General features: G+C 32.9%; 2 protein-coding genes across 4 annotated transcripts; both read right to left on the reverse strand.

Moving 5' to 3' along the window:
- Nucleotides 1–81: 81 nt before the first annotated feature.
- Nucleotides 82–6,353, reverse strand: LOC124447442 (cyclin-dependent kinase-like 2). Its single transcript, XM_046998360.1, has 13 exons — nt 6,186–6,353; nt 6,045–6,091; nt 5,450–5,702; nt 5,163–5,357; nt 4,903–4,993; nt 4,644–4,734; nt 4,442–4,554; nt 4,180–4,316; nt 3,612–3,821; nt 2,522–3,183; nt 1,757–2,004; nt 670–770; nt 82–271 (listed from the first exon to the last, which is right to left on the reverse strand). Exons 3-13 carry the CDS (start codon nt 5,615–5,617, stop codon nt 230–232), a joined length of 2,058 nt encoding a protein of 685 aa, XP_046854316.1. The 5' UTR covers nt 5,618–5,702; nt 6,045–6,091; nt 6,186–6,353; the 3' UTR covers nt 82–229.
- A 606-nt stretch (nt 6,354–6,959) lies between these two features.
- Nucleotides 6,960–12,988, reverse strand: LOC124446884 (rho GTPase-activating protein 24-like). 3 transcript variants are annotated; one of them, XM_046997767.1, is made up of 13 exons: nt 12,847–12,988; nt 11,754–11,861; nt 11,428–11,530; nt 10,805–10,920; nt 10,581–10,701; nt 10,405–10,482; nt 9,826–9,957; nt 9,062–9,155; nt 8,845–8,941; nt 8,432–8,565; nt 8,162–8,310; nt 7,504–7,648; nt 6,960–7,281 (listed from the first exon to the last, which is right to left on the reverse strand). In XM_046997767.1, exons 1-13 carry the CDS (start codon nt 12,868–12,870, stop codon nt 7,167–7,169), a joined length of 1,416 nt encoding a protein of 471 aa, XP_046853723.1. In that variant the 5' UTR covers nt 12,871–12,988; the 3' UTR covers nt 6,960–7,166. The 3 variants fall into 3 exon arrangements, with proteins under 3 accessions (XP_046853723.1, XP_046853722.1, XP_046853724.1); XM_046997766.1 differs by having other exon boundaries at nt 7,504–7,651; XM_046997768.1 differs by lacking the exon at nt 9,826–9,957 and having other exon boundaries at nt 7,504–7,651.
- Between the last annotated feature and the right edge of the window lie 295 nt (nt 12,989–13,283).

The following is a 13,283-nucleotide window of genomic DNA, read 5'->3' on the forward strand; positions in this document are numbered from 1 at the left end:
AAAAAATCGACGAAGATATAAAACTATGCATTCACGCATTCCTATAGCTGTACAACTGATGTAAAATATTATACGCGCATCTTACATCTACAAATAGTTTTATTAGAATTACGACTAAAATGACATATCAATTGAAATATTTACAAAATAAAGAATTCACTGTTGCTAATATTTCAAAGTACCCCAGCAAAGCAAATATCATCTCCTAGCATGTTGCACTTTCCTACACTTAAACATTTGGGAAATTTGAGTCTTCACCATTTGTCGAACTCTAAAAAACACCAAACACAACTTCAGTCACAAACTTTCACAACTGTAATGCAATATTCTCAATGTTTAATTTTTTTTTAACTTCCGCAAGGAAAAGCCTGAAGCAATGCAGGATCAAATGGTGAAATATAATTGGAATCTCATGATCAGATATCGAGTTGATAAAACCATCCGGCAACCACATAAAATTATAACTTAACCATGGTGAAATGTTCCTATTTTATATCGAAAAGATAAACATTCCAACAATAAAGATTACAATCAAGAAATAGCTAAAATAGTTTCCCTTTCCCTAAACAAGTCTGTCTACTATAAGGGCAAAATATAGTTATATTTGATAAAATTTTCCTTTTAATTAAAGCAAAAATAACTGTAAAAAAATGGTAATACACTATTCACCTGATTAGAAAGTGAAGTGCCTTGAAATGGAGCAAGATTTGTGATATGAGGCATCGCAAGAGTCGTTTTCTTTTGACCTTTAGCCCTTGCTTGTGCTTTTCCTGAACAAACGAAAAAATCAAATAAAATCATTTTCTCTACTTCAAATGATATGTGTTCGACTTTACTAATAACAAGGCAATACAGTGAAGTTATTTCAAAATATTTGCGTCTTACCATCACGTAAAAAAATTAAAGTCCAACAGAGGTACTTATTTTTGGGCCCGTCGATGTACCAAAATAAACGCTGAGTGCCGCAGATTTGTTCACACATTCAAGATGAAATAAAAAACTAGCGATCGAGCATGAGCAGTCAATTTGACAAACTGTTCATAATTTATAGTCGTGGCAACAACCAACTGGATCTACTTGCACCGTTTTAAGAGTAACTAGCTCGATCAGTCACAAATTATAAAAGAAATCGTCTGAGCATGCGCTGTCGACTCGACCAACCGACTGAGTTCTTGGTCAAAGAAACAACCAATTGGATCTACTAGTACCATGACTAGTACCGATTTTGGAGTTGATAGCTAGCTTAGTTACAAATTCTGGAGTAGATAGCTTAGTCTTATTCTATAACATTTTAATTGATTTTGAATAGAAAACTGACTTATATAAATTTATTGAACTATTTTATCAACTGCACACTCGCAATGTAACTCATAATTAAGACTAGCGATCCGAATGTGCAAGGTTGCATTAAAAGATTGAACTTTGTTATTTGAATATATTGGTGCAACGCTGTTATCTTGATTAAGTGTTGATATTTAAATGGTGCACTATAACTACCAGTTGATTTGGAATAGCCATAACGATTAAACATGCAAAATAGAAAACATAAAAGACGACCCACAACTTTGTACTAAAAACCAGAATTTACTAAACCAATTTTTGTTGATGTAGGTATAAAGCAAGTACGTATGATGCGTAAAACAGGATTAATAAATTGGTCAATAAAATTGCTCTTCTCAATTTATCCATTACCTTCCACATTTGACACGGATTACCATTGAAAAATAAAGAAATTAAATATCAACCAATTACCAACCTTCATTTCCAAGAACATCAGGTAAAAATGATGGTTCTTGCGCTTTTTCTTTTTCTTTGGATCGACTTCTTCTTCGTGTTGAATCATTCATTGACGATCGCTTTTCGTGTTCATTCTCGACGAATCTCGAACTTGTTTCACCACAGTTCCCCTGTTCATGTTCCGAAGAATGCAAAATCGCGTTTCCATGATTAGAATGAACACTGTTTTTCTTAGATTGCTTTTTATGTTTTAACTCGCTTGGCGAACTACAATTAAACACGATTCAATGTGATTTTTTTGTTCAGTAGATTATGACTCTGTTTATGCTAAATTAGATTGCCAAATTGAGCAGTTTACAGATTTTGAGGCTACGAGAAGACTTTTAATGTCAAGAACAAGAAAGATTCTGAAAAACGTCAAGTGTTATAACAGGACCTTAAATAATAGATTTTGCATGTACTACGGAAACGAAGGATCTTCGTAAAAGTCATCAATATTGATAAATACACAAAAAATATACTTAAATATAAGAAACATATTTTGAAAAATTCCTCTTTAAAGATGATTGAGATTTCAGAGTTCAATTTTAAATGGAAATACGTAAAGCGTGCATTAAGTGTTTTGTAAATCTGTCAATATTTTTTAGTCAAAGAAGTATCATTTGTTATATTTTTGTTGAAACTCTCTCAGGTAACAAAAAAAACATGGTATTAGCAATCATTATACTTAAGGGTATAAGCAACTTATTCCTTCGACTAATTATTACATCATATGCAAACATACCGGTAAGTAGTGGAAGAATAATTTGCAGCATCTTCTTCGATTGATTTTTGGTTTGTCACATTAAACAATAAGTTTGTTTTTGTTACATTTAGGCTGTTTGCTATCGAATGTCTTGAACCATAGTTAGTCAATGAATGGTTGCCTGTATTGCGATGTTCATTTATAGGTGTAAGTTGACGATTTGTTGTTTGCGTTGCAGGATTGTGAGCCTCCATTGATGATTGATCATTTGAATTTGATGTTTGACTGTTAAATGCTGACGTATTATCATATGATGGCCAACTTTTGAACATCGTAGAATGACTATCAGTTCGCATGGCTGGTAATTGTGATGTATTACATTGGGATGTTGATGATTGATTTGATGGTTTGGTTAATGGTAGTTTTCGAATTGTTTTATCAAACGTTTCAGAAACCTGCTCATCTTTGGACCAACCCTTCACTTTCTTGTTTTCTCGTTGACATTTTTCGAAATCGTTCCTCATTTCTCGACAATTGTCCTTGCGTTCTCGACTTTCAATGAACTCCGCATGATCTTTCCCATCTCCTACTGATTCCCTAAATTCCTTACTATCCCTCGAGCCCTTCCGTTCCTTGCTGTTTTTACGTTCTTTTGTAGTCCTATGTTCCCTAGTATCCCGTGTTTCTTTATGTTCACGTTCCTACATAAAACATACCAAGTATACTAAAATCTTTCAAAATAAATTTTGTCTCTACTTGCGTTCTAACTATAGAAATGCACATGTTTGATTTTTTCTGTAAACTTCTGCACTGATGAACAACAAAGTTAACGTGAACAAACTTCTATGTTATATAAATACTGCAAAATCCATTTTATCTAAATCTACAGTATCACGGTAAAATTAATTCACTAGGTCATTTTTGCAAATTAGCTGAGCACACAACACCTCTCTTTGTTTAAAAACTTTAAAACGTTTAAAAATATCGCTCTTTCACTCCCCCCTGCAGTTCCTCATCCCATTAAATTTTAACTGCCATTATCCACGCATGTCATCTTCTCTTTGAAAATTTTCATAAACTACACTAGTTTTAACATTCCACATGATAAACGTGTCTAATTTTAAATCACCTTTCTATTTCGTTTTTCTTTCCTTCTTTCTTTTGTTCTCTCGTCGGAGCTTTCTAAAGGTTTTAACAACGGGTTATCGGCAATCTCCCGATTTATTTTTGTTCTCAGTTCAGTGGCAAACTTTTCTGAAAAATTATCTTTCTTGAAATATTCGTGCTTCAGCAGAGAAGTGCATGTTGGTCTTGAGTCAGGATCTAGTCGCAGACATTGCTGGAGAAAACATGAATACTAAAGTTATACACACGTATGAAGATAATCTAGGTTTAACAAAATGTGAACATTGAGAAATACGGAGAATATGGAGGATACAGAGGTATTACTATACAATAATACATTATAGTCCATCATATCAATAATGAACTATAATGTATTATTGGGGAAGAATTATGCCTTATTCTTTAAGGAAACGTACAGCTGATCATCTGCTATGAAGTTCTCAGTTTTTGGTAACAAAAACTAAAGTTATTAAATATAGGTGAAATAAAAATCATTAAATTCCTCATTTAGCAAGTTCTAGTATTAAATGACAAACTTGATGAGATGGAAAACGCACACAATCATTATTTACCTTTGTAAAATCTGAAACTAATGGTTTTAGTTTGAATCTCTTTTCCAATGGTTCATATTGCTTTGCTTCAGGCAATCTCATGCCCACAAACAATGGGTTTTGGGAGAAAATCTGCTTATGTCGTTTAATTAATGTCCCTATGGGCAAATCAATTTGAATAAATGCATTATTACAACAAATTCATGTAATTTCAATTGTTGAGTTGTAGTGAGGACAAATATATACAACCAAACAAGCACCAAACAAGCAGCTAAAAACTTACCAAAACACTTAATAATATGATACAACTGATCAATATCAGAATCTCCAGGGAATAATGGTTCCCCTGTCAACATTTCAATCACAAGACAGCCACAAGCCCAAATATCAACAGGTCTAAATATCAACAGATGAAAAAATAGTTCTTTAGCACAGTCCAGAGCATTCAACAATTGCATTTAATCTAAATGATTAAAGACAACTACCTTCCATATTTTGTGTCTCCAACAAGAAGTTCTGGAGCCCTATACCATCTTGTTGCTACATAATCAGTGAACACTTCACCAGGAGTAGAACCTTGCATTAGAGAAATATAAATATCATGAAATTATAGAGACTATTTTACGGGGTGAAATGAATTGCTTAATCAAAGTCTACATTAGCAATAAAGAAAACAGTGGTTTTAAAACATTTTACATAAGATGTGTTTATATGAAAGACATAACATATATGCAGTGAAGTCACCTGTTGTTCTAGCAAAACCAAAATCACAAACTTTGACAACTCCTGATTTTGAAATCAAAATATTTTCTGGCTTTACATCACGATGAATTACCTAACAGTGAGAGCCATAACATTATTAAGTTCAATTTAAAACATGTCATTTGAGGCTTTATTGATTCAAGATGGGTATTATATGGGTATACATTGTGAAAATTCATGGTGATTAATACATGTTGTTTGTTGTTTGTTTGTTGAGGCTTTATTGATTCAAAGCTACTTACATTGTGATTATGACAAAATTCTAGGGCTCTAGCAACTTGCCACATGATTTTCTTCACTTGAATTTCATCCAAGCCATTGGGGTATCTCTCTAGGTCATCAAGTACAGTACGATCAACAAATTCAAATACAAGAAACAAACGTTTCTTCCTTCGAAAAACTTCAATTAAGTTGACAAGGTTCTCATGTCTCAGTTGCTGAAACATAATATAAAAAATGAGGTAGTAATTTAAATCATGAAAATAAATGTTTTGCACATGTTTCGACATCTTCCACACTATGGTAATACCTTTAACATTCGCACTTCGCGCATTGCAATTTTTTTCACCATCTTATCTTCTTCTGATTCCAAGAACTTTTTAATAGCAACAATTTGATTTGACTCCTTGTGTCTGCATTTCATCACCATACCATATGAGCCCTCTCCAACCAAACCCAAATTCTCATATTTTTCCATATTTATTTGAACAAATTAAACAGGCTTGATTTTCCCCATTTCAACAAACAACCATGCACCATTCATAAAAGCACTCATGACATTTCTAGCAATTGACGTGAGAACATTAGAGTGTAATACATATTTGAAGAAAATATCGAAAACATAGGATTAATGTACTTCATTATAAATTTTTTCCTTGTCTAAGAAAATCTCATTTGATAAACAAATACTGACAAGAACGACAGCAACGTACAATAGAAAGCAAGCAGCTTATAGGCTCATAAGCGTATAAAAAAACCTAATGATAATATCTTAATGTACTCATATCTTATTGACAGCAATACTCCATTTTGGGGTTTATAAATCATAGTAAAGACAATGCCATGTCGTTTAAAACATAAAAATTGTAATTTTAATAAATGCAAGTTGACGTATAAAATATCACCTGTCATTTTATTCTATCTTTCACTTTAAAACATCGTCTCCTAAGTCCTACAAACGTCGACGCCAGCGAGAAATTAGATAAATACTAAATATTTCAATATTTGATCATGTTTACGTTGATACAAACCAATTCCACATTTACCTTTTACGGATTAATTTATACAGAAATTTCTCGTAAAACATTTCTCCCCTGACAAGGCAACAATAAAACTCAATAAACGATGATTTTGACAGAGAAAGGCTTAGATATTTGCTAAGTATTGTTGTAAAAGCTTTGAGTAAGCCCCTGCGGATAAGGCTGTTGCTATGGAGATAGTCCAGTTCCAGTGATGACGAGCATTAAGCAGATGACTTGTAGAATGCAGATGCTCTGTTATACTGTCGATGGCTGTTATGAAGATGTCTGCGGAAGTCTGGATGTTCTTCAAAAGGATATAAATTCGCATCATATTAGGAAATAAAAAAATCCCTTAAAAGCGACCTAAACACAAATTAACGAGCAAATATAGTTCGTCTCATATACAATTCAATGTGCATAGATCAGTATAGATTGACTGTTTGCAAGAAAACTCTTTTTTTGAAAGGGCACATAGTTGACGGAAATAATGGAGCATAACGTTAAGTTCACTAAAATCGTATTTTCATTAAAATATAAAGAATTAAAATTTCGAGTTACATCAAACTGTTACAGTTGAAAGCAGTAGCAGGTACTCGGCCACCGAACCTCGGCGCTCCACCACCTAACCTCTTTCACTCCCTCTATATGTTCTTCCCAGTTTTTCTCATTTTTTACAAATAGGAAGTTGAAAAACATTATTAATCTTTGCGCAATGTCGGAGGTTCAGATGTGAGCATGTCATCCAAAGCACAATTAAGGACTTATTTTTGTGATAATTACGAAACAATTTTAAAACTGTTTCTGCACATCAGATACACACTAAGAATGATGTATCAATGTATTTATAAGAGCGTTTGTATATTTACAATTAATTAGTCATCTGATAAGATGTTATATTTACATATAAGATGTGTAATTATTTCTCATGACAATTTTTTTAGTAATGAATAGTACATTTTTTAAAATCAAATTGCTATTCCATAATTTCAATTTTGTGTAAGATATTTACTTTTCCGTGTAAACTGATAAACGTTCCTTTATTTCGTTGCCAGAACTCATTGACGCAACTAATTCATCAATTCCATTTTCAAGAAACTGAAGTCTTTTTTCTAGATCAACTCTAAAAATGGACGTATGTCATGTTTAGGAAGAGAAAACTGTTCTATTTTAGATTTTTTAACTGTTCTCTAAACGAAACAGATCTATGTTTGTAGTTACTCATCCTAAACTAAAAACTTACCAATATGGAAGTTATTAAGGGTGTAAGTTATTCAGTCGCATCGAGTGCAACGAATAGAGGCATTATACAATCAATAAAATTCCCATATGTTCATATATGTACCTTGCTCGCTTTTCATCTTGTAATCTTAATTCCAACATGCTTCTAATTTTTTTCTCATCTTCTAATTTTGATGTAAGCGCCGATATCTCTGCTTCATACTGTCGCCTTTGTATTTCAAGTTCATGCTCCAATTCTGCTATTGCTTCTGCTTGTATAGAAAGTGAAACATAAAAAGCAAGTTAAACACCTTAAAAAAATATCTAAATTGACTGGTCATGTTACTGAACTATATACACAGTTCAATTGTACAGTTCCTATATTTTAGTGAGTAATACAGTGTTCACTTTCATTTGCTATCTTTGCTTATATTACGACAATTGTGAGACATCTGGGGCCAGTTGCACGAAAGCCGAATAGCGCTATCCTCTGGATAGCAATATTTATGAACTCTTAAAAGTCTGTTAAAAGGGAAAAATCTACGATTTGAACAGGGCAATCAATGAACTATAATGTTGGTTCAAGAATTACAAAGTTTTGAAATCGTAAAGAAACCACCTTTTTCACAAGTTTGAAAAATTTACTATTTGATGTACAATGCTATCCAGGCTTCGTACAACCGGCCCCTGCATGAAACCCATGAGTAAATTCTAGGGTAGAAACAACTGGATTCATTTGCCATTTGGAAATCTCTAAGTAGCAATCTTTAAGTGAAATTTACCATTGTCAGACTTAGCTCCAACAGCATCGATTGAGTTGGAATTTATATCAGAGCACGTAGACTGTATCATGTTGAAATCAAAACCACTGTTAATAGTTGGGCTTCCAGAGCTATCCATGTAAGATAAGTCAATAAGATTGCCTTCACGTCTAAATAATGCCGTGAGAAAAAATTAACATCATTGCACAGAGATATATGTCAACAAATTAAGCAATTTAATTATGCGTGACTTGATAATTTTCATTTCATTCTTAAAAATAGGCTACATACTCCCGTCTTCGTTGTAAAAATTCTTCTTCATCCTTCGTTTTCTTGAACAGAACATGTTGCTTACAAATAAATATTTTTGTAAGTTTTGTGATCATAGTTGAACTTTCCATGAGTACGTGTGGATCAGCTTCGGACTACGTAAAACATATGGGAAAAATCGTAAGTTAGTCGCATGTTAACGTCAACTGGTTGATGATACATGTTTCACTTGCAGTTTCATAATTGGTAATTGAAAAATATTTTATAATTGCTACAATATACAAATAATCACACCACACAAAAAATACTTTTAATGATTCTATACGTAGGTACATACTGTTACACAAGATTCAATGGCATTACTTAATAAAAATGGCATGAAGACTGAGATTCCTACCAACTATAAAAATTAAAGTTATATGTCATACATATACCTCAGGACTTAAAATATTCGGTCCAAATACCAAGGCAAGATTATCAGCTGTCATTTTATTCTCTTTCGAATTTTCATGAACTTGGTTAAGGAATCGACTAAAATACATTAAATTTGCTATAATTTTAAGTATAATTCAAGAATGGTCAATAAATTGTAACTTTTGGCTTTGTTTCTTCAAGGAATATTTTTCATAGTTTCATAGTTCTTATATCTACCACAAATATTTCAGCAAGTTATAACTGGTCTTCGGGATCTCAGCAAGTTGATTTAAAATTTTTCGAAGAGCATCTTCTTCATGTAGTTCATACACTATGAAATTCATAAAAGGACTCAATTCTTATAAATAATCGAAACAGACTGCACTTTAACATGTCCTTTAGAACTGTTTTGTGCACTAGCTGGCTAAAGGCTGATTATTTTCCCGGAGCTAAATAGCTACAAATAACTGAATAGCTACATATACATGAACTGCATACTCGTTTTAACTAAAAATGAATTCATAGTCTATAATTGCCACATATGACAATGTTTCAAGAAATGATTCAAGTATGCATTATGTACACAAACAAAAGTTTACGGGAATAAAAGCTACGCGCATCATGGTTAATTGCTGCAATATTTTTGCCTACTTTGAATTATTGAAATATACATTTACAAGAACAAGAATAGGTTTATGTTGTCGATGCAGAGTAGTCATTTTAGTATTATGAGGAGTACGGCATTAAACAGTCCATTTTATGTAATTATACGTTACATCCAGACTCCAATGGTTCCATCCCCTTTCCAAAGTTATAATTTATCATTATGAGCATGCTCTCAAAGTATGTAGGGATATGTTTCAAGAGGTTAATGTAAATGTAACCCTCCAATGACATTATTGTGACACATAACACCAATACAGGCAGAGCAGGAGGCTACAAGGAGGTCTTAAAAGCAAATAATGAACAAATTCGTCAATTGTGATTTTGTTCCAGCTTACATTCAATCGTAGCGATTAGTGGTCCGAAATTTTCAAAGGGAATTACGGGTTCGGGAAGTTCTCGTAAATACATCTTTAACAACGATGCTACTGTATGTACATCAGTATCGTCAGGCAAGGTCGGATCTTTACCTAAAACATATTTTATATTTCGTAAATCTAAAAATTGTTTTAAAGATAGCAATTGCCAAGGTGGGCGGCCAAAATAACCTAAGAGTTCTTAAAAGAATCGTCTTACAGTCAAAATACCAATTCTATAAAAAGAACTGTTTTAAAACTAAAAGACGATGCATTTCGGCATGACGTTTATCCTTGTTTCAGGCGTCATATCCCAATTTGGAGATGACGCTCACTTTTCTTTTCATTATAAATGTTTGACTTAAAGTTCTCATTTATAAGACGTTGACACCTGATGAGTAGTCTGCCAAAATGCATCGTTTCCTTTTAGAACTATTGGTTGGTGTTTTGATTGCAAAACAGTTCCTTTTAGAACTCTTAGGTTAGTTTGGCCATTCACCAAGGCAATTGCTACCTTTAAAACAATTTTTAAATAATTAATATAGCATTAAGGTGATATACCGCGATTGAAGGCATCTCGAAGGATTGACACTTGCTTTTGATGGCCAGGCAAACGGAATAAGCCTTCTTCACTTAGACCTTTGAAAATCATAGTGATAACGATTCTTAGACAGACAATACTATGGACATCAAGCATTCGATTTAAGATAATTTCATGTTCTGTAAAAAATAGTCACCTTTCTCCCTAATGAACTCAACACATCGCTCAACAAAAACAGGAATATATCCCCCAGTCTTTTTCTGTTCATACAAGACGGTCTCCGCCAGATTTCTGCCGAACATTCCCCCTCCAAGAGGCTAAAATAATTAATATATGAACTGTTCTTCAGGCCAAATAATGAAATTCTGAATTGAAACACGAGTTCTCCAATGCAGAACAATGCATTACATCAATTCGTACCGCGTATATAATTCTTTCAATGACTTGTACCCATTTATCCCTTTCAGCTTCCGATTGCGCAGACAAAAGATATGTTTCGTGATTTCCATTAATCGGACCAACTTTACCATTCCCAGCTAAAATATGAAAGATTTTCATTAAAATGTTAACATGGTGAAAGAAATGATTGTATTCCAAAGCGCACTCCCATTCACACTTATTGAATGCAACTCAGAAATCGCGCTTCCTTAATTAACGGTTATTTCATTCCTCCATTGATGGCAGAGTTATGCTAAAATCTGCAAAATAAAGCAAACAGTGGCGACAAAAGCAAATATTTAGTTAGATATTTGATTATTGCTGACTGGTACTTAAAAACATCACAAAATTGACTTAAAGATAACATTTAGGACCCACAGCTCTCTACAGAAATGCGCAAACAAAGAGTTTCGACCAGCAATCCACAAAAACTATCCAAACTCAAAGATTGATAGCTTCTTGTAAAGGTCATCTTGTAAATGAAAACCCTACACAACAATCCTATGCACAACTTTCAAAAAAGCCAGTTTATTTATGAAAGACAACGTTTAATAGTCTAAAGTTTGCCTGAGGGTTCCATTGTAAAAATCTGCTTCAATACTTACGTAAAATTTCCATTTTATATCTCCCCGGATCGTTCTGTGGATCCACGGGATGCTTAATAATTTGGTTGCCAGGTAACATGATTTCGCCCAATGGTTTTCCATCCTATGAAAAAATAATGAAAAGTGATTGAGTCATGCAAAACTGTAAAATGAATGCAAATACACGTAGCTAGTAGCCAGTTATAAAAACTTGTCACTTCTACATCCAAATTTGGTAAACTTAAATGTTAATCTTAAATGTACCTCAAGTAAAATTCGATAATACAGAGCTCCAATTAGTCTCCCAAATTAAAAAAGTAAAAATTTAAAAATAAAGGAATTCTTACACCTTGTTCTTTCTGATAATATAATATGTCCCCCTTTAGTTCAAACCATCTCATTCTGTAATTTTTTAGTAGATTACCACCTTGCTTGGTAAGCCAACCACAGTGAACCTGAAAGAATTAACCAAAATTATAACATGATATTATAATATTTCAAACAAAGAGAGAAAATTAAAATCATAACTGGCAGCAACACATGTCACAGTCATGATGACATCAGAAGTACTTATATATAATAAGCATTATTCAAACTAATTTAATGTAAGTATAAAGTTGCTCAATGAAAGTAGATGGCAAAGAAAATCTAAATGAGGTTTGTCCTTCTCAGGACTCTACTAACCAGGACGATCTACAACTACAAACATGTAAAGATACGCTCAAGTTGGAACCATTTACTTTAAAATATACATTTACAAAAGCAGCACATAGCAGGAGACTATTGCAATTACATGTTGGCGATCAACATTGAAACTTGTGCAGTGCAGTATTATTTTACATGGTGAGAATAAATAGCTTGATTTAGTTCAGTTATTGAACCTCCAACTTCAAATACTTTGTTCCATTCCATTCTATTCCTATTCACATTTATAATACTATTTTCGGGGGGGTGGGGGGGTTATTGTGTTAAAATCCTGCAGAAGCCTTTGCAAATTAAGATATGAGACTTCACCAAAAACCAAAAGTCTTATAATACGTAAATATGCTATTTTGTGATTAGCTTTTAAATCATTTAAGCAGCATTCATTGAGCTCTGCTCAGGACAAAAAATCAATATTCTCTACGCGTCTTCCTTGCGTCTTACAAACACGGAAATACAAACAATTCTTAAAAATATAACCTCATATTAATAATACATTGTTGGTGTTCAGGTACCACGTCAAGCGTCTTCATCAAAAGAAATTCCACTAGCATTAAGAAGAATACTTACATTTTCTTTCTATTTTGAAGAAATTTAATTCTTTTAAACAGTTCATTAAATATATGGGATGTATTTTATACATTCAAACAGTCTCGCTGAATTTGCGTCAACTCGGAACTGAATTAATCGTCATTCTTGTAGATAAGATAATACAAAATTTAAGAGTTTATAACCTACCACTTTTTGCTGATTTCTTTGCATATCTACAAAGTAACTTGTATGAGCACCTCATTAATAAGATGTATAACATTGAATAACAGCATATACTGTCTATACAGGTTTTAATAACTCACTTTTGTGAGTATTGAATACTTTATGCATTTCCGGTTAGGATGTCAGCTAAACAATGAAGCATGCAACATTTTTTCAATAATGATTTTCTAAAAGAAAACGTTTGAAATTTAAATGAAAAAAGTGAGGGGAGTGTACCGGCTTTGTTTTTTTATGGATTGTAATAAAATATTCGAATTGATGAACAACCATGAACCACGGCACATTGCGGCGGGTACCATTATTTCCCAGATGCTGTCTTTTATATCGCTAACTTTTCAAACAGTAAGTGTTGAGATGATGCTGGCTGAATAAAGTGGTTTCATTAAGTAAACATTACATGT

This window comes from Xenia sp. Carnegie-2017, unplaced genomic scaffold, assembly GCF_021976095.1.
Source record: "Xenia sp. Carnegie-2017 unplaced genomic scaffold, XeniaSp_v1 HiC_scaffold_22, whole genome shotgun sequence".
NCBI classification, from domain to species: Eukaryota; Metazoa; Cnidaria; class Anthozoa; order Malacalcyonacea; family Xeniidae; genus Xenia; species Xenia sp. Carnegie-2017.

Bases quoted from the DNA above. Each gene is read 5' to 3' on its own strand.
- LOC124447442 (XM_046998360.1), bottom strand. From the start codon at position 5,617: ATGGAAAAATATGAGAATTTGGGTTTGGTTGGAGAGGGCTCATATGGT. The intron at 4,317-4,441 runs GTAAGTTTTTAG...ATTTGCCCATAG, and splicing joins TCATATTATTAAGTGTTTTG to GGACATTAATTAAACGACAT. The intron at 2,005-2,521 runs GTATGTTTGCAT...GTTTAATTGTAG, and splicing joins TATTCTTCCACTACTTACCG to TTCGCCAAGCGAGTTAAAAC.
- LOC124446884 (XM_046997766.1), bottom strand. From the start codon at position 12,870: ATGCAAAGAAATCAGCAAAAAGTG. The intron at 9,958-10,404 runs GTATATCACCTT...AATATGTTTTAG, and splicing joins TCGAGATGCCTTCAATCGCG to GTAAAGATCCGACCTTGCCT. The intron at 7,282-7,503 runs GTACATATATGA...GTCCATTTTTAG, and splicing joins CAAGATGAAAAGCGAGCAAG to AGTTGATCTAGAAAAAAGAC.